The 26,698-nt window shown below is 45.1% G+C and overlaps 1 protein-coding gene across 12 annotated transcripts in view; it reads right to left on the reverse strand.

The window, feature by feature from the left end:
- DEPDC5 (DEP domain containing 5, GATOR1 subcomplex subunit) overlaps positions 1-26,698 on the reverse strand; it is a 137,412-nt gene that overhangs the window by 38,210 nt on the left and 72,504 nt on the right. For 5 of the 12 annotated variants that reach the window (XM_019795621.2, XM_034638842.1, XM_019795622.2 and 2 more), the window contains 9 exons: positions 24,261-24,326; positions 21,178-21,361; positions 20,573-20,733; positions 16,727-16,844; positions 16,093-16,260; positions 14,983-15,202; positions 13,499-13,632; positions 8,356-8,464; positions 5,182-5,247 (listed from right to left, as the gene is read on the reverse strand). In XM_019795621.2, the coding sequence (XP_019651180.1) occupies positions 5,182-5,247; positions 8,356-8,464; positions 13,499-13,632; positions 14,983-15,202; positions 16,093-16,260; positions 16,727-16,844; positions 20,573-20,733; positions 21,178-21,361; positions 24,261-24,326 (1,226 nt within the window). Of the gene's footprint in view, positions 1-5,181; positions 5,248-8,355; positions 8,465-13,498; positions 13,633-14,982; positions 15,203-16,092; positions 16,261-16,726; positions 16,845-20,572; positions 20,734-21,177; positions 21,362-24,260; positions 24,327-26,698 lie in introns of those variants that run through there. The other 7 variants (XM_034638843.1, XM_034638838.1, XM_034638844.1 and 4 more) reach the window with 5 other exon arrangements.

Genomic DNA, 26,698 nt, shown 5'->3' on the forward strand with positions numbered 1-26,698 from the left:
TAGCCATGTGTGACTAACCATCTGTGTTGGACAGCACAGATAACAGAACATTTCCATCATGGCAGAAAGTTCTATTGGACATCACTGGTCTAGAGCAAAGGTGGCAAACAAAAGTATGTATAGGGACTGGTAGATATATATTGGCACAGCTGGCTATTTAAAAAAAAAAAAAGGGCTGCTCCAAGGCCCTGTGACTATTGCTGGGAAGGAAGCCAGGCCCCATGTCTAGCTTATTTTACAATACAAGACAGAAACCTGGGTTTCTATATGAAACCTCCTTGTTTTTAAGTATTTCCAACCACTTCAAAAATTAAAAATGCACAGCAAGGCTGAACATGTTTTTCAGGAGCTGGGAATGAAATGAATGTCCTGCAGGTAAAACTGTACTCCTGGCAAAAGCCTTGCACGCAGATTTCTGATAAGAACCTGACTGACGGTGGAGGGTTCAGGTGAGGGCAACGGTTGATTAATATGACCCTAAGGTCCTCTGGGGGGCGGGGGACTGAGCCCCCAGGGACATGAGCCTTTTGTTCACTCATGTCTCCAAAGAGAGAAAACAGATCAAAGGGTAAAAAGTCCACTTTTGGTCACTGACTCTGACTTCCCAGGGCTCCCACGAGCATGCCAAAAACTGCAGCCCTAACAGCTATGGCTTCAAAGTGCACTCTGCAAAAGCCTGGGGGGCCTGTGGTAGCATCTCTGGGGCCATCACAGGGCACACCTGCTGGGGGCTGGGAGCCTTCCCCAATCCCCCACATACTTAAGCCATTCTGGTTCCATGTGTGTTGGGTGATAGTTCAGGGTTTGGTGTAAATTAGCCACCGGGAAAGAAAGGGTTCCTTGTTGTTATTGTTCCATTGTTTAAATAAACATTTTTGGGTCTGCCTCCTCCATCTGTATCCTGGGCAGTACTTACTGAGCCCCTCCCAAGCGCCAGGCTAGGTGCTAAAGAACCAATGGTGAGCAACAGACATGGCAGCCACCCTATGGGAGCTTACAGTCTCATGAAGTTGGGCACTAATCAAATCCCAGCCATAGAGACACGCAAGTAGAACTGGGAGAAGAGCAGAATGGAGGGGCATCGGAGCTATGTGAATCTACGACGTAGGACCTGACTAGAGGGTTAGGAGTTAACCAGGCCCAGAGGGAACAGTGTTTGCCAAATCACTGTGGCAGGAAACCTGGTGCCGACAACAGTGTGGAGGAAGGCTCCTGTTGCTAGAGTTCAAGAGTGAGGAAGAAGATGACAGAAGATAAGGCTGGAAAGGGAGGGAGGGCCTTGATCATGCAGGACCTTCCAGGCCATCATAAGGATTTTGGCCACATGTTATGGACTGAATGTGTGCCCCCAAAATTCATATGTTGAAGCCCTAATCCCTAAGTGATTATATTTGGGGGTGGGGCCTTTGGGAACTGATTAGGTTTAGATGAGGCCACGAGGGTAAAGCCATGATAGGATTAAAGTCTTCACAAGAAGAGAGACTAGAGCTCTGGGTTTTGTCTGCCACCTGAGGACAAAGGAGAAGGCAGCCATCTGCAAGCCAGAAGAGGGCCCTTACCAGGAAGCAAATGTATTGGCACCTTGATCTTGGACTTTACAGGCTCCAGAACTGTAAGAAGCCAATGTGCTGCTTAAGCCCCTAGTCTATGGTGTTCTGTTACACCAGTCCAAGCTACTACACCGTGGAAAGGTAAACCCTGGATGCAGGCTGGGAAACAGACTGCCAAGGGCCAGGATGGAAACAAGGAGACCATGCTGGAGGCTCCTTCAGGACCATGGTGAGAAACAGTCACAGGGACCGGGGGTGGGGCAGTGGTGATGGAAATGAAGGAGAGAAGCAGGTGAGTCCTTGCTGGGCTGAGCCCCTGAGCCCCACACCTGCTTGTGAGAGTAACTGGCGGGGGTCAGGGGATGGCGGAGGGAAGAGAGCATAACATTGGCTCAGGCTTCAGGTGGCAGAAGCCTGTCCCCTTGACCGTGATATTCCTTCAGGCTCCAAACTGCAGACTAAAGATATCAGGCTGACTTCTGAGGAAAATCTCATTACCAAGGGATTCTCAAGCCCTCCGAATTCTTGTGTCAGTTTGTGATGATAAAAAATCGATTTCCAGAGAGCAGGGCACAAAGAGAACTGTATAGCTCTGTTCCAGTTATCAGATAGAGTGACATGTTCATTATCATTAGAATGATGAGTTGGTGGCACAAGGAACTGTTTTCCAAGACTGGTGCATGGCCCTGCTACCTGGAACCCTCTGTACACTGCTGTCTGTTTTAATTTTACAGGCACTTCCTTCCCTGAGCAGGGTCAGAGTCTGGGTGATGCCCTCCTCCCTCTTGGCCAAAAGGAACCCCTTCTCAGCAGAGAGCTGTTGTGAAGGGCAAAACTCACAGGCAACACCTCTGCAACTCAGTCAGAGCTGGAGCATTTTGTGAGGTCCAAGGGTCATCCCAGAATTTCAGAGATAAAAGGCATGGGAGAAGTCACTCAGGCTCAGCTCACTTTTACACACACACACACACACACTCTCTCTCAGGGAAAACAGCTGACTGGCCCAATCAAGCTGGTTCACTACCCGGTACCCCCAGCCCGTTCTCCCTCTCCTCTTCCACACACAGATGCACGAATGGGGAATTTACTATGTGCCAGTGTCGGAGCTAACCACACAGATGCTTCATCTCAGTTCCCTCTCACAGCAATCCTACGAAGAACACACAATTAGTTCCATTCTACAGATGAGAAACCTGAGGTTCAGGGAGGTTAGTGCAGCTGTCGAAAGGCTCACAACCAGTCGGACGCCATAGCCTACATACTGACAATCTTTTAACATGTAGCACCATTCTCTTAAGGAGCTCATGATCCACTCTTTGTACTTCCTGCTCTGGGAATTAGGGTGGGCAGCAGAAGCTGCAGGAATAGGGAGTAGGCTCTAATAAGCAGCTGCCTGACATGGACATGGAAACCTGGCACGGTAGGAATCCTATCTTAATCCCAGCTAGTACCTAGCCACCACATCCCATGCAACATGCAAGATTGTTCCTGCCTCAGGCATTATTAGAAGTGTGTTACTTGGTTTCCAAATACGTGGGGCTTTTCTAGTTACTTAGTTGTCCTTGACTTGTTACTTAACTGCTCGGTGCACAGAAAAATGCCTTATGGCATTTCATTCCCTTGAAGTCTGTTGAGAAATGCATATTCTTTTTAATTCTCAAAACTACCCCACAAGGAAGAGATTTTTATTTCCTTCAAATGAGGAAACTGGGGTTTAGGAGGTTAATTCACATGCCTAAAGCAGCTCCCTGGTACAGTGCTGAAGACAAAATCTGAAAGGCGCCCTCTGACCCCAGTGCCCCTCTCCACTCTCCATGCATCGTGTTAGAAAACAAACAGTGCATTCCATGTTACGTATATTTTAACACAATGATAATAAACCAAACAAAAACAAACCAAGCACAATTTCATTTTGTGTCAGTATAGAGGATCCCTTGCTATATATAAGTAGAGGCAATATTTTGATTTATGTGCAAGCTTACAACACACTTGGTCGGTAACACAAACTTTATTTGCGTGCCTCTCCCAACAGCTCATTTTTATATGTGATTTCCAACTGTTGGAACTCATCCATTTTTGCTGCACCTGGAATTCCGCCGTGTGAAGCTGTGTGGACCATTACATTATTATGGGACTTACAAAACAATTCTCTCCTGGCTCTGCTGATTTTTATGTTAAATTCTAATCCAAGTCCAGAACTTTTCACAAGAGAGCCTCTTGTTAGAAAGTAAAAGGTTAGTAAGTCCACTCTGAGTTTGATTTAAACCAAAAATGCAGGGTGCCTCCCACACTCCGAGATCAGAGATTCTTGATTAGAACTCAGAGATCCTGATCGGGATCTGCCCAGGGCCACACAGCTCACTGGGAAAAGGCAAGCGCAGCAGACCTCTGAAGACCTGCACAGACAGGCACAGCACCATCTGACCTCGTAAGAAAGGGAAGACTCCAGTGCTCACTGCCTGCTTTCCCCCCAGGCACGGTGTGCTAAGTGGTGCAGGGGCTCAGCCATTCACGACTTGTGTGCCTCTGACCAGGTAAAATATTAAGCCTCAGTTTCTTCATCTGGAAAATGGGGTAATAACACTTATACCTCACAGACTGTTGTGAAAACTGCATGCGCAAAGCCCTTTGCACAGTAGCTGGCAGAGTGAGGACTCAATCAATGTTGGCTTTCTGGCCTTCACTAAATAGGGATCCCTTAACCTTTGCCTTTGAACCTCCCAAGTCCTGTCCTCCTTAGTCCACCTGTCTCTGCATAAACCTTCTCAACTCTTTCAAATCTCTGTAACTAAGTCAATTTCATAGGGGCCTCGATAAAGGGCAGAGAGTCCAGTTTCTCTTCCCCTAGGACCTGTCAGAACAGTGATTACTAAAGCCAATTACAGAGCAGGGGTCACGAGTCAAGCCTGTTGGTCCTGGATTTAAATCCCAGCTCTACCCTGTACTGTGTAAAGCACAACTTCTTTGTCCTCCAATTTCTCCAATTTAGGATAAATTAACTCACAGCCCACGTAGTGAGGATGAAATGAGAGAATACTACATGTTTGCCACGGAGCAACTGAAGACTGTTTGGTCTTAGAAGGCCTATGGAGGTCTGGTCCAAACCCTTGATTTGACAAATGAGTTAAGGGAAGTCCAGAGGTGAGGCGAGCTGCCCAGGGTCATGCACCATTAGCCTATGACAAAGCGTATGCCTATTAATAAATGTTTGCTGTTTTTCACCACTTCCTGCCACACTGCTATGAATTTATCAGGTTGTACTGGAACGAAAAAGGTTAAGCATTCAGTTCTGAAGAAAGCATATTTCACGTTGCTTACATCATATGGACAAAACATCTAAAAGGGAAGATGCTGCTGATGTGGCAGAGAATCAGTGGCAACTACATGGAACAGACAGGCAGACTCGAGAAACTCGTGCGTCAATGCTGATGTGCTCATCTGCTCTCCTGCATTAATCATTTGCATCCCCCTTTGCCGCCGCCAACCCCGCGGAAGGGAATGCACACTTCTGAGACTGATTTCCATTTCAGTTGCCCTTCAAACTCAGTTTCAGCCCAATTCCATCTGTTCAGAGCCAAGCAGAAGGCTTCTGCGTATGCACGGGCTGCAGAGCCCTGGGAGTTTGACTGACCTGTGGGTAGAAGGCGGATGACGCTGTGCGCGGGCTGCGGACAAACTCCATAAAGAAGGCCCCGTCCTGAAGTCAGAGGAGGAGGAAGCAGCGGCGGCAGCAGCGAATGCAAGGGAGCGAAGGGACGAATGTGGACCCGTGGTGAACCATCAGGGGAAGGACAGGGGTATGAAAGAAAAAAATAAAAATAAAAACAAGGAGGGAAGGAGAGAAACAAGGGTACGTGAGGGGAATGGAGGGGAAACAAAAAGAGAGGAAGAGAGAGAAAGAGAGATCCACCCAGAAAGACCATATCCAAATGCAAAGCATTAGCAGGAACTCACACCTTCCTGGGCAGAATGTCCCGTCTGTGTGGAGCAAGCACAGGGATGGAAGGTGTGTCCAAGCTCCCTCAGGTCTCATCAGAGCCTGGCTTGGATGTTGCACCCTCCCACATAGCTCTGAACTGTCTTCAGACCTATGTCAAGGGAGAGGAAAAGGCCACGAGCTGCTTGGTGGGGATGGTGGGGGAAAGCCTTCAGCGGTCGCTTCCTGGCCTCCCGCCTGGCTGGGTGACCAGCAGCCCTCTTGGAGAGATACAGAGGTTTCAGGTTTTTAGTTCTGCCTGTTAATAAACATGGCGGCCAGATGGGAGAAGAGGAGTCAATGCAGGAAAAGTTGGGATCCAAAAGCAGCAATACCTTCTCCTCCACTGGTTGTATAACAAAATAACCAAGAAGCTGAGACATATATAATGTCAGAAATATATGCACTCATAGGGTGGGGGTCGGGAGGTGGGAGCGTTCTGAAGCTGCCTTCCCCTCCGAACCCTATTCTTATGGGGTACAGGCTGCCATGTGTTTGAAACAAAAACGGCATAGAGGACTTTCCCGAAGACCCCTCCTTTCATCTTCCTTAAAGTCAGGAAGTGTCCTCTTGTCCCTTAAAAACATTTTTCCTTTTTATGCATTATCACTGAAATTCGGAACTGGCACTTAATAAATCTGAAGGTCTGCTTTCTTACAACTTTTCTTCAACTCTCCAAGCAGAATCACTGAAATATGTGGGGGTCCATTTTTATCAATACTGCTGCCATTTTCGATCAACCACTTTGAACCCAAGTAACAAATCATGGAAATGTGTGGCTGTGGAGATGCAATTTCAGGGACCATTCTCCACATCCTAACACAAGATGCTGACTGGAGACACTGTTGGCATTTCTGAGCATGTCACCTAAAGGTCTTCCCTTTGACCGTCTCATAACATCTTCACTTCCCTTGGACTGCTTGGGGGTCTACACCCACCACAAATGATAACCATCCATGTGGATTTTAGCATTCAGTTGGAAAATGAGAAGATAGTTCTAAATGGCAACCTAATACTTGGCCACTGGTGCATTTTATCCTTAATGCTTGTGGTTCTGTGAGTTCTCTACTTCTCAGTCCTGTCCCAGGCACTGGTTCTAATCCTCAAAGATAGCAATATGTATGGGTAACAGCTACTGGGCAGCATGCATGGTGCTTACACATTCTCATTGTTTCCTCTGTGTCTTCTCTGCTAGAACATATAGAAGCAGAGGGGCTAACACTGCTGAGATTTACGTACATGTGAAAACATTCTTTCCTGACTGACAGATCATTCCTTATGCAGAGACCATCCTTGGAACTGTACCTAAAGTCACTTCTTAGAGCTGGGAGAGCAACCTACACCCTGCAGGCCAAATCTGGCTACTGGTTTATTATAGTCTATGAACTAAAGGTGGTTTTAAAATTTTAAATGGGGGGCGCCTGGGTGGCTCAGTCGTTAAGCGTCTGCCTTCGGCTCAGGTCATGATCCCAGGGTCCTGGGATCAAGCCCCATGTCGGGCTCCCTGCTCAGTGGGGAGCCTGCTTCTCCCTCTCCTGCTTCCCCTGCTTGTATTCTCTCTCTCGCTGCCTCTCTCTGTCAAATAAATAAATAAAATCTTTAAAAAATAATAAAATAACATTTTAAATGGATATAGAAGTACCTACATTTAAAAAAAAAAAAAGTGCCTATATGATAGCCTTGATCTTGCCTCTTGGCTCACAAAGCCTAAAATATTTATTTAGGTTTGCCACCTCTGGTCTACAGAATACATAAGCTGCCTAGAGCCTCAGTCGATACTCTTTCTCAGATTTTAATCCCTCCATCCTCGTGGGATAAATTTAGGAAATTTATCCCAAAGAAATATTAGAGATGTGGCCAAATAATTATGTGCAAGGATGTTGTTTGCAGTATTATTTATAATTGTGATACAGTGTAGAATAACTGTAAAAACTTAAATAATTACCAAAAATCCTTTTTAAAAATCAGAAACCATCTACATTTTTAACAAAAAAGTAAGTTATGTATTAAAGTCTATCCATATGATGAAATATTATGTATTTTTTAAAAATCATGCTTTTGAAAAATACCTGACTAGAATATTTTCAAGGTATGGAAGTGAAATAAACAAATACACAGATATCGACAAGTATACAAGTTGGCCACAATTTTGAAATATAAAATACATCTACTGAATCTCCTTCATCTTCTAGCGATAGAGACCAGATAAGAGAATGCACAGTCAGCTCACTGTGAGTCCCATACCAGAATGATCTCACATTCTGAATTTCCCCAAATGAGTAGACAGAGCCAAGCTTATTGGTCTTAAAGGATATGAAAAGCCTGATCTATGGAGTTTTGGGCCCCTTTACTAAACTTGCCACTCCATACAGAAGCCCGACGCCCCACATTTTGGTCTTTTCCACCACAGGATGCTTTCATTTGACTATATTTCTCAGGAGTTTAGCAGACTGATGGGAATTTCTTGATCAAAGAGTGAGCTCTCATAGGAGCTGCCCCACTAGCTTTCTACATCCTGTCTGGGAGAGCCAAAGATGTGGCTGAAGGAAAACCAGGTGGCCAATTTCACAGCTCAAGCCAGATCTTGAGACTTGACCAATATAGTTTAGCTTGACTATGTTGTATCTGCATTTATCTAGCAGTTAACTTCCTTACAATTGCGAGCAGAAACTGCTTCTATGGAAATCATAATACTTAAGAGGGTTCAGGGTAGAATTCACCCAAATCCTCGGCACGTTCATCCCTGGATTCTAACGGCTCTTCATTTTCCCCTCCACATCGGGTTTTTGAAAGCATGAGGCAGCTCCCTGCCGGAATGGCCCCCTTTACCTTTCGTGGGCTGTCCACGTAGGTGGGAGTCATGGCAACGCTGCTGCTCTCAGCTGGCTGAGAGGAGCTCTTGGCACCATGCGCAGCTGCCTGCTGTTCTCCTAGACACCTGAAAGATGGAAAAATATGTCTGTAGCTTGCTGAAAGCCCCCTGGTAAAGGGCATACGTTAGCCAAGGTGAAATGAAGACAGTTCTGTTGTCAGCTCTGAAACACACACTTCTGCTTTGTTTCTCCTTCAGGCCTGACACAATACCCTTAATTGCATTCATTGTCCTGAACAATCACCAGTCCTCCAAGGTAAATAAGAAAAGAGCCCAATTTAAAAAACTATGGTAGTACCTGGTGCTTCCGTATTACTTTGAAAAGTCAAGTGACATGGTGTGAGTGACTCCATCCCTGAACACCATTTTTTTAAATCCACTGGGAAGACTTGTTCTCAGTTTTTATTAAATATGCCAGTAGAAGCACATTCTGAAAATCAGGGCTGCATTAGCATGTGGCATAAACTATATGGGGAAATGTGTTGACTTCCCATACATTTTGAAGGTTTATGTGTTGATTTTTCAAATGCACGCACTTATATCCCTGCCCTGCCCCACAACCACACAAATCTAACAGACACTATCTCACAACCCAAGACTACTATGGATTCTCAGGACATCTTATCCCATCTCAGTTCTGATGTACATAAAAGCATACTTCCACATCTATTTTCCTTTTATCTCTACTAAAAATAACTATGCGCTATCGTAACATAAATGCTCCCCCAAATTAGATTGCTTCAACACATCGCTGAATTTTTATTTGGTAGATTCCAGAAGTCTCACATTACAGTCTTAAACCTTCATTATTATTGCAACATATACTTCTTGTGGTGGACACTGGGTGGCGCCGCCCAGATCCCTGTGCTGTGGCCTGCTGCCACAGTAGCTGGGCGTATTGTCCAGCCAGCTCAACTGTCAGCCCCTTCAAGCGACAGCCTCAACCGCAGAGCAGCTTTGTTCAAGCTCTTGCTGCCCCATCCCCACCCCACAGCAGCCTACAGACAATGATCAACGAGGGGGTGTATAGGTCTGGCCATGTTGATCCAGCTGGGCTCATCTGTGAAGGCTGTTCTAGCTGTCCAGAGCTCGGGTGAGGTGGCCCAAGGCCGTCCCTGGGCCTGCGCTGCACCTGGGCTTCTCCTTCTGTCCACTCTTGCTTCCTCCTCCCTCCCACACACGCTGAGCCCACGGACTCTCCTTAATAAACATCCTGCATGTTAAACTCCCCAAGAACCCAGTCTGTGAGACTTCCCCACTCTTAAATTCTGACATGTTTGTTACAGATTGTCAAGTAATCTCACACCGGAGATTAAAAATCAGTTTCCATGGTAACCTCTTATACTCTTTTTCTCCTACTTTTTATTATGGAAAAATTTCAAACACAAACACAAGTAAAAAGGCTAAAATAATGAGTCCCTACAAACCCAGCCCCCCAAATTGTATACTTAGAGCCAACCATGTTTCATCTATACCTCTTATCTACACACCCCAATTATTTTGAAGCAAAACTCACACATATTATTTCATCCAAAAGAACTTCAGTATGCATTGTAACCCTAAAAGAAAATAACTTTCGAAAAAACGTAACCACAATTCCAACACACTTGAAAATTTTTAAAATTTCTAATGTCAACTATTTCCCCACTTGTCTCCCCAAAATCATTTGTACAGTTTGTTCAAAACAGGTTTCAATTCAGGTCCCTATGTTGCAAAATAAGTTATGTCTCTTAACTCTCTTTTAAGCCATAAGTTCCTCTTCATTTCTCTTTATCTGCACAATTTATTTGTTGTAAATTCAGTCTGGATGTGCTGATTTTCTCCCTTTACTGTTCATCATGTTCCTCTGTGCCTTGTACTTCCTGAGAACTAGAAGTTATATCTAATGTCTTGAGCAGATTCAGGCTCACTTTTGTGCAAGAACTCTTGAGTGGTGGTGTACATTTCTCTCTGGAGGCCTGTAATGTCTGGCCTCTCTCTCTGGTGAAATTAGTGGCCACTGGTGAACTCTGTTAGATCCACAAGTTCATTAAAGATCACACATGGTTAACAGTCTATCATTCCTTCTGTACCTATGAGCTGCAATACTGAAAAAAGATAAATCTTCCTACACCAATTACTTGGTTACTCTGAGGTGTAATTCATAGAGGAAAAGCAGAACAAATGCTCAATTCTTTCCCACGTCCCTACACCACACTGTCTCTATCACGTCGAAGCGTGTTTTCCTCCGAGCCCCATCCACAAATGCACACTGTGACATTCTCTCATACTTCCCCAAGGCTGCGGGGACAGGAAGCCCTGGTTACTCCCCAGCGCCCCTCAGACGCACATGACAATCCCCATTTACTGAGCTGCCTTCCTTGTGCTGACCTGTGGACTAGGAATCAGGGATTCAGAAGCAAGTAAAACCCTGTCCTTGCCCTTGGAGTTTCCTTGTCTAATGGCTCAGAAGAAGGGAAGCTGCCCGAAAACAAGCAGTTATACTATACACATGTATGTGTGAACACATACACGGAGACACACTGCCTTCTGCCAGGATGGGGTTGCCGGGCCCAGCTTCCATGGAAGCAGTGACAACTGCCTTTTGGTGGTCTCTGCCCTGACTCGGCTGTCATTGGGTTATCCTCATCTATTAGCAGCAGCTCAGCCAGCACTGGCTGCCCAGACTAGTCCCAGCCATGCAGACAATCAGCAGAAGGCTGAGATGTCTGGGGCCTCTACCTTCCACAAGAGCCTGACTAAACATACATGACTTCAGATACAGATTAGAAGAGAAACTTCAGATACAGACTAGAAGAGAACTGAAAGAAACAGACACAGTTTATGGCAAGATGGCAGGACTACAGGTGAAATTTAAAAAATTATTTTCCATATTGCTATAACGTTTTTCATAATAAAACTGGATCTGCTTGGTACAGCAAAGGCAAAAGAAAGCACACAAATAAAAAACGCTGTGTGAGCAAACATTATATAAAGGTCTGGCTCCCTCTGCTCTATCTCCTGCGTTGAGAAAACAGCAAGTCACTCAAGTCACCTGAGAATAAGTCTCAGGTCTCTCTGTCCTGCCTCCTGCTATGGGGTTAGCTGAGAGTCTCTCCCTTCACATGGGGGGACAATACCACCCCAACTATCCTTCCTCTTCCAGTCTGAGCAGAAAGAGCCTCCTTGGAGCATACTAAACGATGACTCACTGACAAATTAAAATAAGATCCCCACCACTCCCAGCTTCACACCCCTCCCAGCAACATATGTTCCTTGTTCTTTTTTCCAGCAGGAAAGATATGTGATTAGTTACAGTGAGAACCTGCCAGGCTGAGTTCTGGGCTCTTCCCTTGGTCAGATGAAGGTAAGAGGACCCAGTTCCCTCAGTAACGAGCCCAACTTACCTTTGCTTTCTTCCTCTCATTTGTCCCCCCCACCAGTGTCCCCACCAGGTTCCCTTCTCTCCCTGTGTCCCTTCCTTTCCATTCTTTATCACCCTCTCTCCAGCCTCTGTTGCCTCCTGCCTGATTAGTGAGAGCCTGCCAAAGGGTCTCGGCCTCTTGGGCCCACCTCCCAGGCCTTCCTATACATGGGGCTCATCTCCAAAAATACTTCTGCCAAAGACACTGACTGGATGTTTCATGATATTAAGGAATGACTATAACCGTTTAGACAAATTACAGTATTGGGACTTTTTTTTTTTTGAAGGGGTACTTCTCTTTCAGTGATACATACTGAAATATTATAGACAAGGAGATATGATGCCTGAAATTCAATAAAGAACAAAAAGGGAAGGTGAGAGCAAGTGGGATATAAATGAAATAAGACTGGCCATGAATTGATAATCATCAAAGCCGCGTGATAGGTAAACAGGGATTTATCATACTAATCTACTTTATCTGTTTGAAATTTTCCTTTAAAATAAAAAAAACGTGCAAAGGATCCCTCTTACTATGAGAATGTGTAAGGACTAGGGGCGCCTGGGTGGCGCAGTCGTTGAGCGTCTGCCTTTGGCTCAGGGCGTGATCCCAGAACTCTGGGATCGAGCCCCACGTCAGGCTCCTCCACTGAGACTGCTTCTTCCTCTCCCACTCCCCCTGCTTGTGTTCCCTCTCTCCCTGTCAAATAAATAAATAAAATCTTAAAAAAAAAAAAAGAATGTGTAAGGACTGCTTGGCGTCCAACTTCCCACCTGTCTGTCCAATTGCATCTCCACTATGCCTCAAGCTCACCCAATGTGACTTTTGGAAATCCCAGTGTGCATGGGTTCCTGCTGGGCACCACATAGCCCCTCACACTAGACAGACAAGATCTAGCCTCCCCTAACATTGGTACAGGGACCCTCAGCATCCCCTCCTCTATCATTCCATGACTCTTTACTGTGCACATCCTATGTGCCAGGCACAACACACAGCCTCTACTCTCAGAGCACAGGCAAGCCAGGGGGAACGTGAGTAAACCTTGGAGAATTCTGGTAAGGCCTTGGATGGATGTTGGCCCAGGATGCTGGGAAGCACAGAATCTGAGTTGGCTGGGAGGATAAAGGGGCAGGGAAGGCTCCCAGAGTGGGTGCCACCTGCACACGGAGGTATTTTCTCCTCTTGCCCAAGCTCCCCCACCTCACGGTCCAAGGTAAACTATGGACACTGGGTGATGATGATGTGTCAATGCAGCTTTATCAGTGATAACAAATGGCCCACTCTGGTGGGGGTTCTTGACAATGGAGGACTCCATGCAGGTGTGGAGATAGGGTGTATAGGAGAAATCTCTGTCCCTTCCATGCAAGTTTGCTTTGAACTTACAACTGCTCTAAAAAATAAAATCTATTAAAAAAAAAAACCACAAATAAACAAAGAAACCCCACTGTGTGGGCCAAAGCAAATATATCTGTGGTTCAAATTAAGCCGCACACTGCAAGGTTATAATTTCTGGCATATTTCATGTTACTTGACATTTAATGGGTATTAACTCAGCTTTCTGCTCATGTATGCATCTTTTTCTTAATCTCAGGCTCCTTGCAGATAGAAATCGTATTTCACCCCCCCTCGCAAGGTGGGGCACTGAAAACCTTCTGAGCCTGCGGCGTGGGGACAAATCTCTCCCCAAGCAGGTACTTACTTCTGACTGGCCTCCATCTCCAACAGGGCGGACAGAGCTGAGGTTCCCTTCTTCCCAACTGGGGGACCGGTTGACTCAAGGGAGTGTGTGGCAATGGGCCCGGTCATTTGTAAGCCTTTCATGGCGGTCCCTTTCTAAAGCAGGGAAGAGGAAACAAGGCCATCAGCCACAGTGGGCTCCCTCAGTGGATGCCACTCGCAGTCCAGAGCGTGCCTTCTGCATCCATTGTGCATCAGGTCTCTGGGAATCCAATTCACAGAGGCAAGCAACACAGGCCCTTGTTATTCGGTAAATGCTGAAAACTGCTGTTTGCTTGAGCTGAAGGTTCAAATGCCTGTTGACTCAAAACAAACTGCCTCTTTGAGGTGGATTCCACAGATCATTTAACCCTTGTCCTGGATCTAGGAAGTAAATAATGCTTTATCTAAGTCACAGAAGATGAAACTGAGTCCCAAAGAAGTTAAGTGACTTATCCCGAAATCCCACTGGAGCTGGAGGTCAAGCTCTAATCATCTGGTTTCAAGATCAAAGCTCTTTCCATCATGCATGGTCTTCTGGAAATGTTTGTTTGTTTGTTTGTTTCTTTCTTTCTTTTTTTTTTTTTAAATGTTTCTAATCGTAAGCAATGCTGTGTACAAAGGGTAGCCAGTGTACGGGGAAGAATACTGAACCTGGGGTTAAAAACACAGTTAGTGATACAACATTATTCACACTGAAAAGAAATGAACTACTGAGACGAGTGACAACTTGGATGAATACCAGAAGCACTGTGCTGAGTGAAAGAAGGCAGCTTCTCAATAGAGTACATTATATGATTCCGTGCATATGACTTTTGTAAAAGATGACTGTATATATAGTGACAGAGAACAGACTAGTGGCTGCCAGGAGTTAGAGATGGAGGCAAAGTGTGACTATAAAGGGTGCCATGAGGGGTTTTTTTGGAAGTGATAGAACTACTCTGTATGCTAATTATAGTTGTAGTGGTTACATGAATTTACACATCTGTTAAAAGTTATAGAACTGTACACACACACCCAGAATTCCAAATCTGCCCTTTGTTGGCTGGGTGTCCTCAGACATATCCCAACCCCATGAGCCTCAGTGTCCTCACTGGGTAGTGTGTGGGTGAATGAATGCCCAAGGTGCTGGAAACTCTAAAAGTGATAGGACAGTAAGCAGGTACTGCTGCCAGTACCCTCTTGAGTGACTTTTACTCAGTAACCCAGCGGGAGCAGCTAGGCTTGACATGGGGTCTCACCTGGGAAGCACATGAAGGAGCTGTGTGTCCTCAGATGCCACAGAACACTGTCACTGGCTGCCTGGTACCCTATCTCTCCCTCCCTCACCCTGCACTGGAGGAGAACACTGTCATCTGGATTTAAGATAAATGCTGGGCAGTTGTAGAGTAAATAAACTGTCCAGAGAGAGGCCCCCGAGACAGGAAGAAACCAAGCACAGTCCCCAAGGGGCCCACGGAGCCCTACCCGCATCATGCGATCTGATCGATGTCGCCTGCGGATCCGGTTCAAACCTTCCACGAAGCGGATAAAGCCATCCAAGAGCTGCCACTCCTCCTCGTCTGCCCGGGGCCTGTCCCCATAGATGTCGCAGTGGGCTTCTCCTTCTGTGATACGCTTAGTGGCAGTGACACAGGCTGGCAGCAGCAGGAAGCGGGTCCTCCAGAACTTCAGAGACTCAATTAAGCTGTGAAGAGCCAAAGGGGGAAAAGGGGGTGGTGGTAAACAAAAGCAGGTAATAAAAGCGCTCCCAGGGCACCTGGGTGGTTCAGTTGGTTGAGTGTCTGACTCTTGGTTTCAACTCAGGTCATGATCTCAGGGTCATGAGATCGAGCCCTGCATCAGGCTCTGCATTCAGTGGGGAGTCTGCTTCTCTCCCTCTCTTTCTGCCCCTCCCCCTGCTCTCTCTGTCTCTCTCAAATAAAAAAATAAATCTTAAAAAGAAAAAAAAAAAAAGCACTCACTCCCCATGTAGGTCCCTTCTCAACCCTGTCCTTGGCGTTGGTATGTGAGGGACCATCTCCCCTTGCGTATGTATTCGCCTGATGCTACATCTCATGGCTTCATTTGAAACACAAGCTCTAGAGGAAGACCATGGAGGGTGCCTTTAATTTACATCCCAGAGATGTCAGGATGCTTCTGTGTACCTAGACCCAGTGGGGTTGTGGCTTTTTATCATCACAATCATAAATCACACACAGAAATTAAAAATCAAAAATGAGACACCACAGGTAGTCAGGAAAAGGTTAAGAATGTGATCTACACTGACATTCCATCAAAGAGCACTTCATCACTGAAGTTTCTATCATAGTTGTGTTGTAGTAAAATGTGCATAACAAAAGGTACCACTTTAACAAGCCTTCAATGTACAGTTCTATGCCATTAAGTACATCTGCATTGTTGTACAACCAACACCACCCCCTCGTTTCTGAGTTTTTAACTAATGCAGATGTGCTTTTGTCCTTCCGTGTTTTCTAAACCAAACATCATCTTGTAATCAGAAAAAATGGACAGATGTGTTAAAAGTCAGGCACACCCAAGGTAGCTGCAATGGAAAGCCAAAGCATGTTCTCTGACCTGAAGTCCTCAGAGCCAGCAGAACAGATATACTGATCTAAGTAATTCCATTTGTACTCCTCCAGCCGCTCATGGGAGAATTCCACCCAACAAGAGACAAACTCCGAGTCTGAGTGGGAAGGACAGAGGCTGTAGGTGTAGTGGATCTGGGCAGATTCATAAGGGTACCTGAAAAACAGAGGGCATGTCCAAAAGTCCAAAACAGAATCACTCCCCCCCACCCCTTTCTTCTGGACCTTTCCATCTCAATACAGTTAGCACCATCCTTGGTATTCAGTCCTCAAGTGCAGTAACCAACTCATCCTGGGGGACTGGTAACAGAAATTTCTCAGTTCTTGAACTTTGTCATTCTTTTATCCTCCCATTCTTTATTTTTAATTGGCTTGCTAAGAATCAGGCTAAACATTATAAGCTGAGTCAAGTACCTTTTAGAGGCAGTGAGCTACAACAGTAAAATAACCCTAGAAAACAAAACAGTAATTCCAAGAAAAGGGAAGCCAACCACTCAACCTATCCTGGTTTTAATTATGTGTCACATAATTCACTACATGCACAGTATGTGTTATAAACAGAAGTTAGGATGTGGACGCAATGCAGGTCAGTAGCTGAAAACCTGAAATTTCCAGGGACTCACTTAGGAAGGTAACGTGTCACTGTGATCATCTTATCCTTCAGAGTCACTTTGTGGAACGTTCTGCCCATACTCAGCCAGTACTGGTCCTCCTCCTCAGGGCGGTTTCGGGACACAAGGCCTAATAGAGGGGTGAAAAAAAATCATTTCCTCCATCTGGTTGAGGATCATTCATTTAACAGGCAAAAGCTTCTCTTCCATACACAGTCAGAAGAGGAGAAACAAAAGAAGCAACTCTTTCTCTTGAGGGGCAGTTTCATGCAAAAGACTTATTTTTGGTTAAAAAAAAAAAAAAGTCCTTAAGTTGGCAGAATTTTCTGTTACTAAACCAGCCAGCAGCAGATTAGAGCCCAGAACTGCTGATAGCATCCAGAAGACGCACTCACAGATGAACAGCCTGATTCCTCAGCCTCTGAGAAGGAAAGTTCTGGATTAGATGTTAATAGGCCAAGAGTCACCTCCGGGACTGAAATGGAACTCCACTCCGCGCAAGCACAAGTTCCCACCCTGGCAGTGGAGGTCCTCCCCACAGGGTGGCAGCCAGCCTGGCGTCAGCTTCCATGACTCCCACACCGCAAGAACCCTGCTTCAGTCTTAAAGGACTCCTGTCCTTTCTTCAACAAACATCTGCTCCTGTTGCTTTTTCTGCCTTCTCTTCCTGAGCCACCATCAAGATCCAATGGGTCATTTAAAGTCACGGTCAAAGGCCACTTCCTCCAGAAAGCTAACAGAACATCAGCAGTCTGAATTCTACCCTGGATGTGGTTCCACATGTATGTGTCTCACATCCTGACAAACTGGAAGTTACAGGAGGCCAGGGCCAAATCTTGTTTGTCTTTAAATTTTCCACAGTACCTGACAAAGTGCCATGCCCTCAGCAGGTTTTCAAAAAATATTAGCTGGGGGCCCCTGGGTGGCACAGCGGTTAAGCGTCTGCCTTCGGCTCAGGGCGTGATCCCAGCGTTCTGGGATCGAGCCCCACGTCGGGCTCTTCTGCTGTGAGCCTGCTTCTTCCTCTCCCACTCCCCCTGCTTGTGTTCCCTCTTTCGCTAGCTGTCTCTATCTCTGTCAAATAAATAAATAAAAAATCTTTAAAAAAAAAAAACAACAAAAAATATTAGCTGAATTGAGTTGTGCTTCAGAAAGAGGGAAATTATGAGGAATCAAGAAAAATACAAGCTTTCAAGAGAGTAAAAATAGTGCCTTGATGGACAATGGAGCCAAGACAAGATTCCCGTGATCTTGAGATTTAAGAGTCCCTTCGTGTGGTTCTGAGAAACAGTCACACAGCGCAGGTAGCATGGGAGTTGTCAGGACGAGAGAACACGGCAGAGGTTAAAAGGTCCTTCATCGGGAATGTGGAAATCTCCTAGGTGATAGCAGCCAGAAGCAGGCTGCCTGTAAGAGGCCAGGCTTTGACTCAGAGGACCCCGGGTTAAAGCCCAGCCCTTTCATTTGCCAGCGGTGTGACCTTGGGTCCCAAATCTCCAGGTCTCACTTTCTGCAACTAGAAAGTGGGCTTGCATCTGACTTCAGCTCAGGTCATGATCTGAGGGTCCCGGGACCGAGCGCCATGTCAAGTGGAGAGTCTGCTTGTCCCTCTGCCCTTCCCCCCACTTGTGTGCTCTTCACTCTCTCTCAATTAAATATAAAATCTTAGAAAAGAAAGAAAAGAAAAGGAGAGGAAAGGAGAAATAAAAGAAAAGAAAAAGAAAAAAGAAAAAGAAGGAAGGAGAAGGGAAGGGTAGGAAGGAAAGAAAGAGAGAGGGCTTGACCGGCATCCCTGCATTCCTTCTTTCTTGCAACCACCCCTGCTGGCTGTCAGGAAGACAAGGCCATGCGATAATGTTCATGAGCACCTAGCACAGTACTGACCCCACTCTAAATTAGTTCCTGTTTTTATCCTGCACAGCACTCTTTACAATCTGTGATCAAATAAATACTTGTGGCTTAATAGTTCAACGACTGTCACACCCAGTAGACAATAAACTTTGGAGGACAAGGGCTGATGATATTCTGTTCACTACTGTAACAGGGTCTGTCTCATAATCGGTAGTCAACAAATCTTCAATCAGATGCAATCTCACTTATGATGGTCACTTTTTCAGTAATTATAACAACAATGACACCATTTCTGTTACTACAGGAATAAAAGTATTAAATTTACTGAAGGAGAAAAATAGCCGGAAAGGGTAGAGTCAGGTGAGTGGACTCTGGCCAACTAGCCATGACATAAGGCTCATGAGTCAGCCAGAGCAGAACTGGATGCCGGAGGAACTATGAACCACTAAGGGACACTGATCAGCTATTCTAGAGAAAAGTAGGTAGGAAGGCGGGATGGGGCCATTGACACTAAAGGTGAATTCATTCCACTATTCTTGGGATAAAGAACAAAATCCTTCACATGGCCCTGTGAGGCCTGGGTCTCCTGACATGTCTGGACACATCTCTGGCTTACTCCCCGTGCTCCAGCCCACCAGTCTTCTTTTTGGTGCCCAGAAAGTGTCACAGTGCCTCCTGCCACAGGGCCTTTGCAAATACTAATCCCTCTGCCTGGCATGTTCTTCCTACCTACTCCTGCCCACCACTCCCAACCTGCTTCCCTTCCTAGTAACTCCTGCACATAGTTTAGGTCTCACCTCAAACACCACCTCCTCAAGGAAACCATCCCTGACCCTCCAGACCAGATTAAATATTCTCATAGTCCTTTGATTTTTTTCCCTCACAATCCTTATCACAATGAGGAATTATATTGCATAGTTTGACTAATGTTATTTTTCCTCACTGGGCTATAAATGCCCCACAGAGCAGGAGCTTCAAAAATACTGTTGAATGAATGAATGAATTCATATATTTATCGATCCATATTGTTGTACACCGGGCACAACGGTTTCCATTGTAGAAGATGAAGCTGACAGAGTCCTGGCACTCAGGAAGATTACTATTCAGCGCAGTCTAGAACATGAAAAGAAGGCAACAAGTGATAAATATCGTAATGCGCTTTCAAAGAACATCGAGAGGGAGTTCAAAGCTTCATCCTAAGCAACGAGACCTGGACTAGATGGACCAGCAAGCTCCCCCTACAGGTCCACACTGCTGTGATCCTCTGGCCCAGAGCACTTTAATGGAACCAAAGACGATCTGAGGTTTTGAGCTGGGAGTTGAGGAGAGTGGGGAGGCTCATTAGCTACAAGGAGGAAGCAAAAGACATGGTTACTCATGGACTGCTCTGGGAAGTGATCGCTGCTTTCTGATCCTAGGCACCCACACTTTATTCTCTCTACCTGACTTATTTAGAAGAGCTCTCCAGAGCCTGGCTCTAACTCAATGGGCCTCACTGAGTCTGTCACTTATTAGTCTCTACCACTCACAGATGATCCATGCTTGCTTCATCATGCTAAGCTTCAGTGACAAACAAGAGAAGATGAATCCAGAATGGGGTGGAGTAGTATAAATTCCAGGTAGTATAAATTCCATCTGAGAACCTGCTGCGTGCCAGGTACTGTGCCAGAAATAAATATCGGGTCTAAAATATTCACTATGTACTTTGATAGCTCAGGCCTGGCTCAGCCTGCTATTCCTAGGTGTTGCCAAAGCCAGGCTTTGACATTCCTGAACTGGGTCTTATGCCCTTCCTTAAAAGGAGAGCAGTAGATTAAAGAAAGTTTTAAAATAAATCTGGGCCCAGCAGAGACTTTATTCCTCAAGTAAAAGTAAATTTCAGAAAGAAAAAAATTTTTGTTGAAAAATAATTATTCCTGAATTTATCTATTCCCTATCATCTTGAGAACCTACTTACGCAAATTTAGTAGAAAAGAAAAAAATCCCAGTCCGAGGAGAACAACTCACCTCGGCTATAGAGTGGACTGCTGCTCAGTGGGGGTGGGACGGCAGGGTTGGGTTTCTGCGCCTTGGGCTGCACGATGATTTGGTAGCCCTGCATGAGACGCTGGCAGATGAACTCTTCGAACACCTGCTGGGCCGTCATCTGCACACCCTCCTCGTCCCTCCTGAGAAAGCAGACGGTTGTTCACATGGTTATGCTTGGTCCTGGGCAGACTGATACTCAGACGCCACACTCCCATCCTCCATTTGACTCCATAAGCCAGCCCTGATAACCATTCCATGGGGGTTCGTAAAACTAACAATCTATAAACCAGTTTGGGGAGAAATGATCAGTTCCAAGATGCAGAAGAAGGCAGGTGATAGCTAACAGCTGTTCCTAGAACAGCTCAAATAGCTAATCTTAGAAAAAAACATCAGCTCTAGTGTGTCCAGAACAATAGGAGAAAAAGCATCAATGAGGACCAATGGCTACAGAAGGCATAGCAACAGAACCTTAAAGAAAACATTGACAGTCCTTGCTTCATAAAATTCTCGAAACAGAAAAGGAAGACACAGGTTTGAGAACACAGTGTTTTGACGCCCATCCGAAACCCTCCTCTGACACCGACCTGTCGATGTCTGCTTCTGGAAGGAGATCGTAACAGCCCTCCGTGTAGTCGTTCTGCAGGCCCTGGCGGTCAGGGAAGTAGTCGGTGGTGAGGGGGAGGCACGCCGGAGTCGTGAGAGACTTCCAGTCCACTCCAACTGTGCAACAGAAGCCTGGCACTACAGGGGGAGCAGACAGTGTCAGAACTGCCTCGTGTAACAGAGGAGAAAGGTATGTGTGGTCACCAGGGCAGGTGTGGGACGTGGGTGGGCCGGGGGGAGGAGTTCACAGTGAACGGTGGTAAAATCGCCAGGGAAGGGACAGAGAAGAAGAAAGGGGGTGGGGGAGGGAGAAAGAGAGAAACAGAGTTTGTTAGACAATGCAGTGCATTTGCTCATCCAATCCCATCATGCAAATGGGATTCACAGCTGGTACTTTTCATTTTCTGCTGATCTTAAGCTACAGCCACAATACCAGTGAGGTTACTGCAGTGCAGCGCAGGCAGAGTTACATGTGGAAGCAAATCAACATTCCAAGAGCTCAAGCCAGAGCCTCTCTGAAGGACTGCAGAGTGGCTGGTGGGGAAAGAAGAGCTCAGCCAGACTTGGGAGCCAACAGCACATGGTAGCAGAATTTAGGAATACTTTCAGAATTGTAAAAATAAGTCACAGATCCAAAAGGGTAGGAGGAGAAATCAAGGAAGGATGTCTGGGAAAGTTACAAGGCCAGAACTTCAAGAGACAGAGTTTAACAATCTAGAAAGGAAAGCTGCAATCAGCAGAGTGGGCCCGATCACATGGGTCTGTTCTGAATTGCCTGCTCTTTGGTTAAAGCAGGGTTTCTCCACCTTGGCACCACTGACATTTTGGACTGGATAATCCTTTGTCATGGAGGGCTGTCCTTTGTATTACAGGATGTTGGAGAGTATCCCTGGACTGTACTTACGAGATGCCAGTGGCATCTCCTGGTTGTAAAAACCAAGAACATCTGCAGTCGTTGCCACATGTCCCCCCGGGGAGCAAAATCCTTCCCCAGTTGAGAATCACTGAATCAAGGTAATAGGGCAATTATCTCTTTAAGTGATTTAACCAAAGATTATTTTTCAAATCTCTAGACAAGGGAGCAATCTGAAGCAGAAACACTCCATCCCTTTGCCTCTGAGTCTCAAGCAAGGGACACCTTCAACACTTTATCTTTTCCACAGTGCTAATGTGGCTTACAGAGTGATACACCCCTGTTGTCTCATCAGCCCTCACGTGGCCTCCTTGGAGCAGGGACTGCGACATCATCGACACCTTTAAACACCTGGCCAAGCCGAACCTCCCAGATGTTACTCGACCAGAAGCCTCTCTGCTTAGGGATCTTTCCACCATATAGTGACAGAGACATACATACTACCCAATACAACAGAGTCCCACTGAACCCAGAGTTGAAGGACAAGAAGAGGACCCGTGCGCTAAGTCATAGTGGGAAACTTGCCCCATGTAGCCACCATTGCCTTGGGAAAGATGATTTGATCTGCAAGAGGCCTAACTCTATGGTTTACACAGGTCTGGGGTGTTTTGTTTGTGTCTGAATTCTATCTTAGTGTGGTAAGGACACTTAACATGAGAACTACTCTCTTAAACAAATGTTTAAGTGTACAACACAGTATTGTTAACTTGGGCACAGTGCTGTACAGATCTCTAGAATTTAGTCATCATGCGTAACTGGCACTTTACACCACTAATCAGCAACTCTCCACTTCCGCCTCCCCTCAAGCCCCTGGCAACCACCATTCACTCTCTGATCCTATGAGTTTGACTATACACAGGCCTTGTTAACTTATCAACACTTCAAGAATTGAAAACACAACCCAAAACAGCCCAACCAATCACCCCAATTTCCCTATATGGCATATGAAGGTGTGAGCTTGTTCCTAAGTCCTTGTTGGGACCAGGAGCAGAAGGAAGACATTGGATCAAAACCAGAGTGGGAAGCCAGAAGCAGAAGACAGCTGCAGCTTTATGCCCTCTTAGATTGTTCTGGCTCTCATTAGCTTCCTGTCCCTCAGGATCATAAACATCTTTCATAAATGTTTTCTGCTGGGCACACACAGAGATACAGAGAATTCAAATGCCTGGTCCCAAATCCCATGGTGAGAAAAGCTCCTGATTCTTAGTTTCATGGTGTTCTTTCCCTGGGAAAAGACTGTGGCCTCTTTTCCAACTCCAGTATCTTCAGGCCCTATAAAGAGGGCCTCTGAGGAGGACCCATTTCAAAACCATTAACAATGATAAACACGGATTACAAAATCCAATGCTAGGGTAGTACAGAAGAAACAGGCTCATCTAGTCATTGCTGGAAGCGTTTTGGAAAATAATCAACCTGCCAACCGTACTTTGAGGGAAATATATTCCAAGGATGTGAAGGGAAAGAAAAGATATACCCACTATTATACCTGCAATCTACATTATTGCTAAGAAACTAGAAACCACCCAGATGGTCGCCAATAATAAATGATTATTCAAACTGGGAAGTAACGTGTTTGATACTGCTATTAAAATGACTAACACAAGGTGCCTGAAGAAATAGCAAAAGGATTATTAAGTTAATCATAAGCGGGGGGACTCGATGTATCTCTACTGGTTACAGCTAAGTAAAATAAAGGCTTTCAGGTGGTAGGATTTTTTTCTGGTACTTTGCTATCGTAGATATTTAGAAGTGCTCTTCCTGCACAGATATTTCAATAGATAAAGATGATTTAAAAAAAGGCAAACAGTCAAAAAATTTCAACTACAGGTATGTAAACAGTTCCAGTCCCTCTTATTCCTTTGTTCCCCAGAGCCATCACAAGGCCTTTTAGGGCTAAGGCCAGCTCTGGACCCTCATAAGGACCTCATGGGAATTCCGTTACCTTTCCCACATGCCCTGAATCATATTCCAGAACAGGTTATTTGGCCACTCCGCTCTCACTTTCCATTGGAGAGACTGAAGAGTTTTCCCTTGCCACATTGCCTTCTGGTCCCCCAGAGATGTGTGGACTGCCCACAGGGTTCCCCCTTGCTTCCTCATGCACTGACCACCCCCGCCCTGACCCCATCTTAATCAGCTGCCCTCTCTTACTTGGGTCTGGAGAGGTAGAAACACTGTCCTCTAGAGAATCCTTATTCTGAGTCCTAGGATTCATACCTATGGAAAGATGAAAACAGGTTGTTTTAATAAGGCTCGTTTTGCAGACAAAAGTTCTGGCCAGTTACAGTTGAAAAAGCCCATTACAGCTAAAAATAAAAATGTAAACCAAGTACAAATTCTATGCTGAATATTTCAAATAGCACAAAAGAGTCGATCAAAGAAAAATGAGTGATCTAAAATTTGGGAATGAGCCAAAACTTCACTCTGAGGTTATCAATACCACTCTTTGCCCAGTGACACTGTTAGCATTCACATACATGCCCACACGTGCTTAAACACACACACACACACACACATACACACGCCCAGCAAAAAGCAACCAACCACTTATGTTAAGAAAATGAACACATTTCAAAGTCACTTCAACTAATTGGAGAAATTTTTTGCAAATACAAAATGACCCACTTAAAGTTCATTTCATTCATCAGTCATCCTTATCATCTGGAATTTTCTTCGCCAAATCATGGCTTTCTGGAATATGACCTAGGACACGTCAAAACTCACCACTTTAAGAGAAAAACAATGATTTTCCCTATAGGTGGTCTGAAAGGAAAAACAGAAAGATTCTTTGAAATGCAACTTATTGCCTGAAAAGTAACAGAACTAATTTTAAAGTACATATCAATATTTAAATGTCCTTTTCTAAACATATATATTTACTAGAAAATTAGGATACTATAAAAAAGATTGAAAAAATCCTGTCAACTGTGGCTATCTGCGAGAAAAAGGTGGAGGAGGTAGTGGGAGGTAAACCAGAACTTGTAGTTTTTATTCTAAATACTTGTGTGTCATGTGACTCTTTCATAACAAGAATAAATATGTATAAATCCCTTGTGGAATCTTTGAAAAGACAAGCCACAAGATGGGAGAAAGCATCTGCAAATCACCTATCTGGCAAAGGACTTGACCCAGAGTATATAAAGAGACCTTAAAACTCAAGACCAAGAACACACAGAGCCTAATCAGAAATAGGGCCAAAGGTCTGAACAACTCACTAAACATATACAGAAGGCGATTAAGCACATGAGAAGATGCTCAACAGGAGGGCTCAATCTTCAGCCAGGAGGGAAATTACCTCTACAGACCTCTCAGAAAGGCTAAAATGACAAGTCACACCAAGTGTGAATATGGATATGGAGTGATGGAAGACCTTATCCATTGCTGGCAGGAATGCAGAATGGTGCACCACTTTGGGAAACAGTTTTGTGGTTTCTTTAAAAGTTAAACAGACAAACAAAAAAAGTTAAACAGACAGGCACGCCTGGTTGGCTCAGCTGGAGGCGCGTGCAACTCTTGATCTCACGGTCATGAGTCTGAGTCCCATGTTGGGTGCAGAGATTACTAAAACAAATAAACTTTAAAAAATAATATTAATGGGGCACCTGGATGACTCAATCAGCTGAGCATTGGACTCTTGGGTTTCGGCTCAGGTCAGGATTTCAATGTCGTGAGATCGAGCCCCACGTGAGGCTCCACACTCAGTGCAGAGTCGGCTTGAGATTCTTTTCCTCTCCCTCTCCCTCCCCTTCTGCTCCTCCCCCCTGCTTGTGGGCACACACACTCTCTCTCTCTCTCTAAAAATAAATAAATAAAATATTTAAAAAAAATAATAATAATAATAAGAGTTAAAAAGATATTTACCATCTGACCCAGCAATTCCATGCCTAGGAAATTACTTAAGAGAAATAAAAACCAATGTTTACAAAAACCTGTTATGCAAATGTCTATGGTGGCTTTATTCATAGTTGCCAAAACCTGGAAACACCCCAAATATCTTGCAACTAGTGAAGGGATAAACAAATTAATACATTTACATAACAGAATGTGACTTGGCAATAAAAAGTAATGAACATTTAACAACTTGCATGAATCTCAAATGCATTATATGCTGAATAAAAGAAGCAAGACTCGAAAAGCTACATACTGTATGATTCCATGTGCATGATATGCTGGGACAAGACAAAACTAGAGGGACAGAGAACAGATCAGCGGGTTGCCAGGAAGCAGGGGGTGGGGTTGAGTACAAAGGGGCCACACAAAAGAATCTGGTGGGTAATGGAAATGTTCTGTATCTTGCTTGATGTGTTTGTTGGTAGTAATATCACTATATGCATTTGTCAAAACTCACAGAATTATACACTAAAAAGAGTGAATTCTACTGTATGTAAATTTTAAAATTAATAATTTTTTAAAAGATTTTATTTATTTATTTGACAGAGAGAGAGACAGCCTTTGAGCGAGGGGACACAAGCAGGGGGAGTGGGAGAGGAAGAAGCAGGCTCATAGCGGAGGAGCCTGATGTGGGGCTTGATCCCAGGACTCTGGGATCACGTCCGGAACTGAAGGCAGACACCTAACGACTGAGCCAC

The sequence above is a fragment of the Ailuropoda melanoleuca genome, chromosome 12 (genome assembly GCF_002007445.2).
Source record: "Ailuropoda melanoleuca isolate Jingjing chromosome 12, ASM200744v2, whole genome shotgun sequence".
NCBI classification, from domain to species: domain Eukaryota; kingdom Metazoa; phylum Chordata; class Mammalia; order Carnivora; family Ursidae; genus Ailuropoda; species Ailuropoda melanoleuca.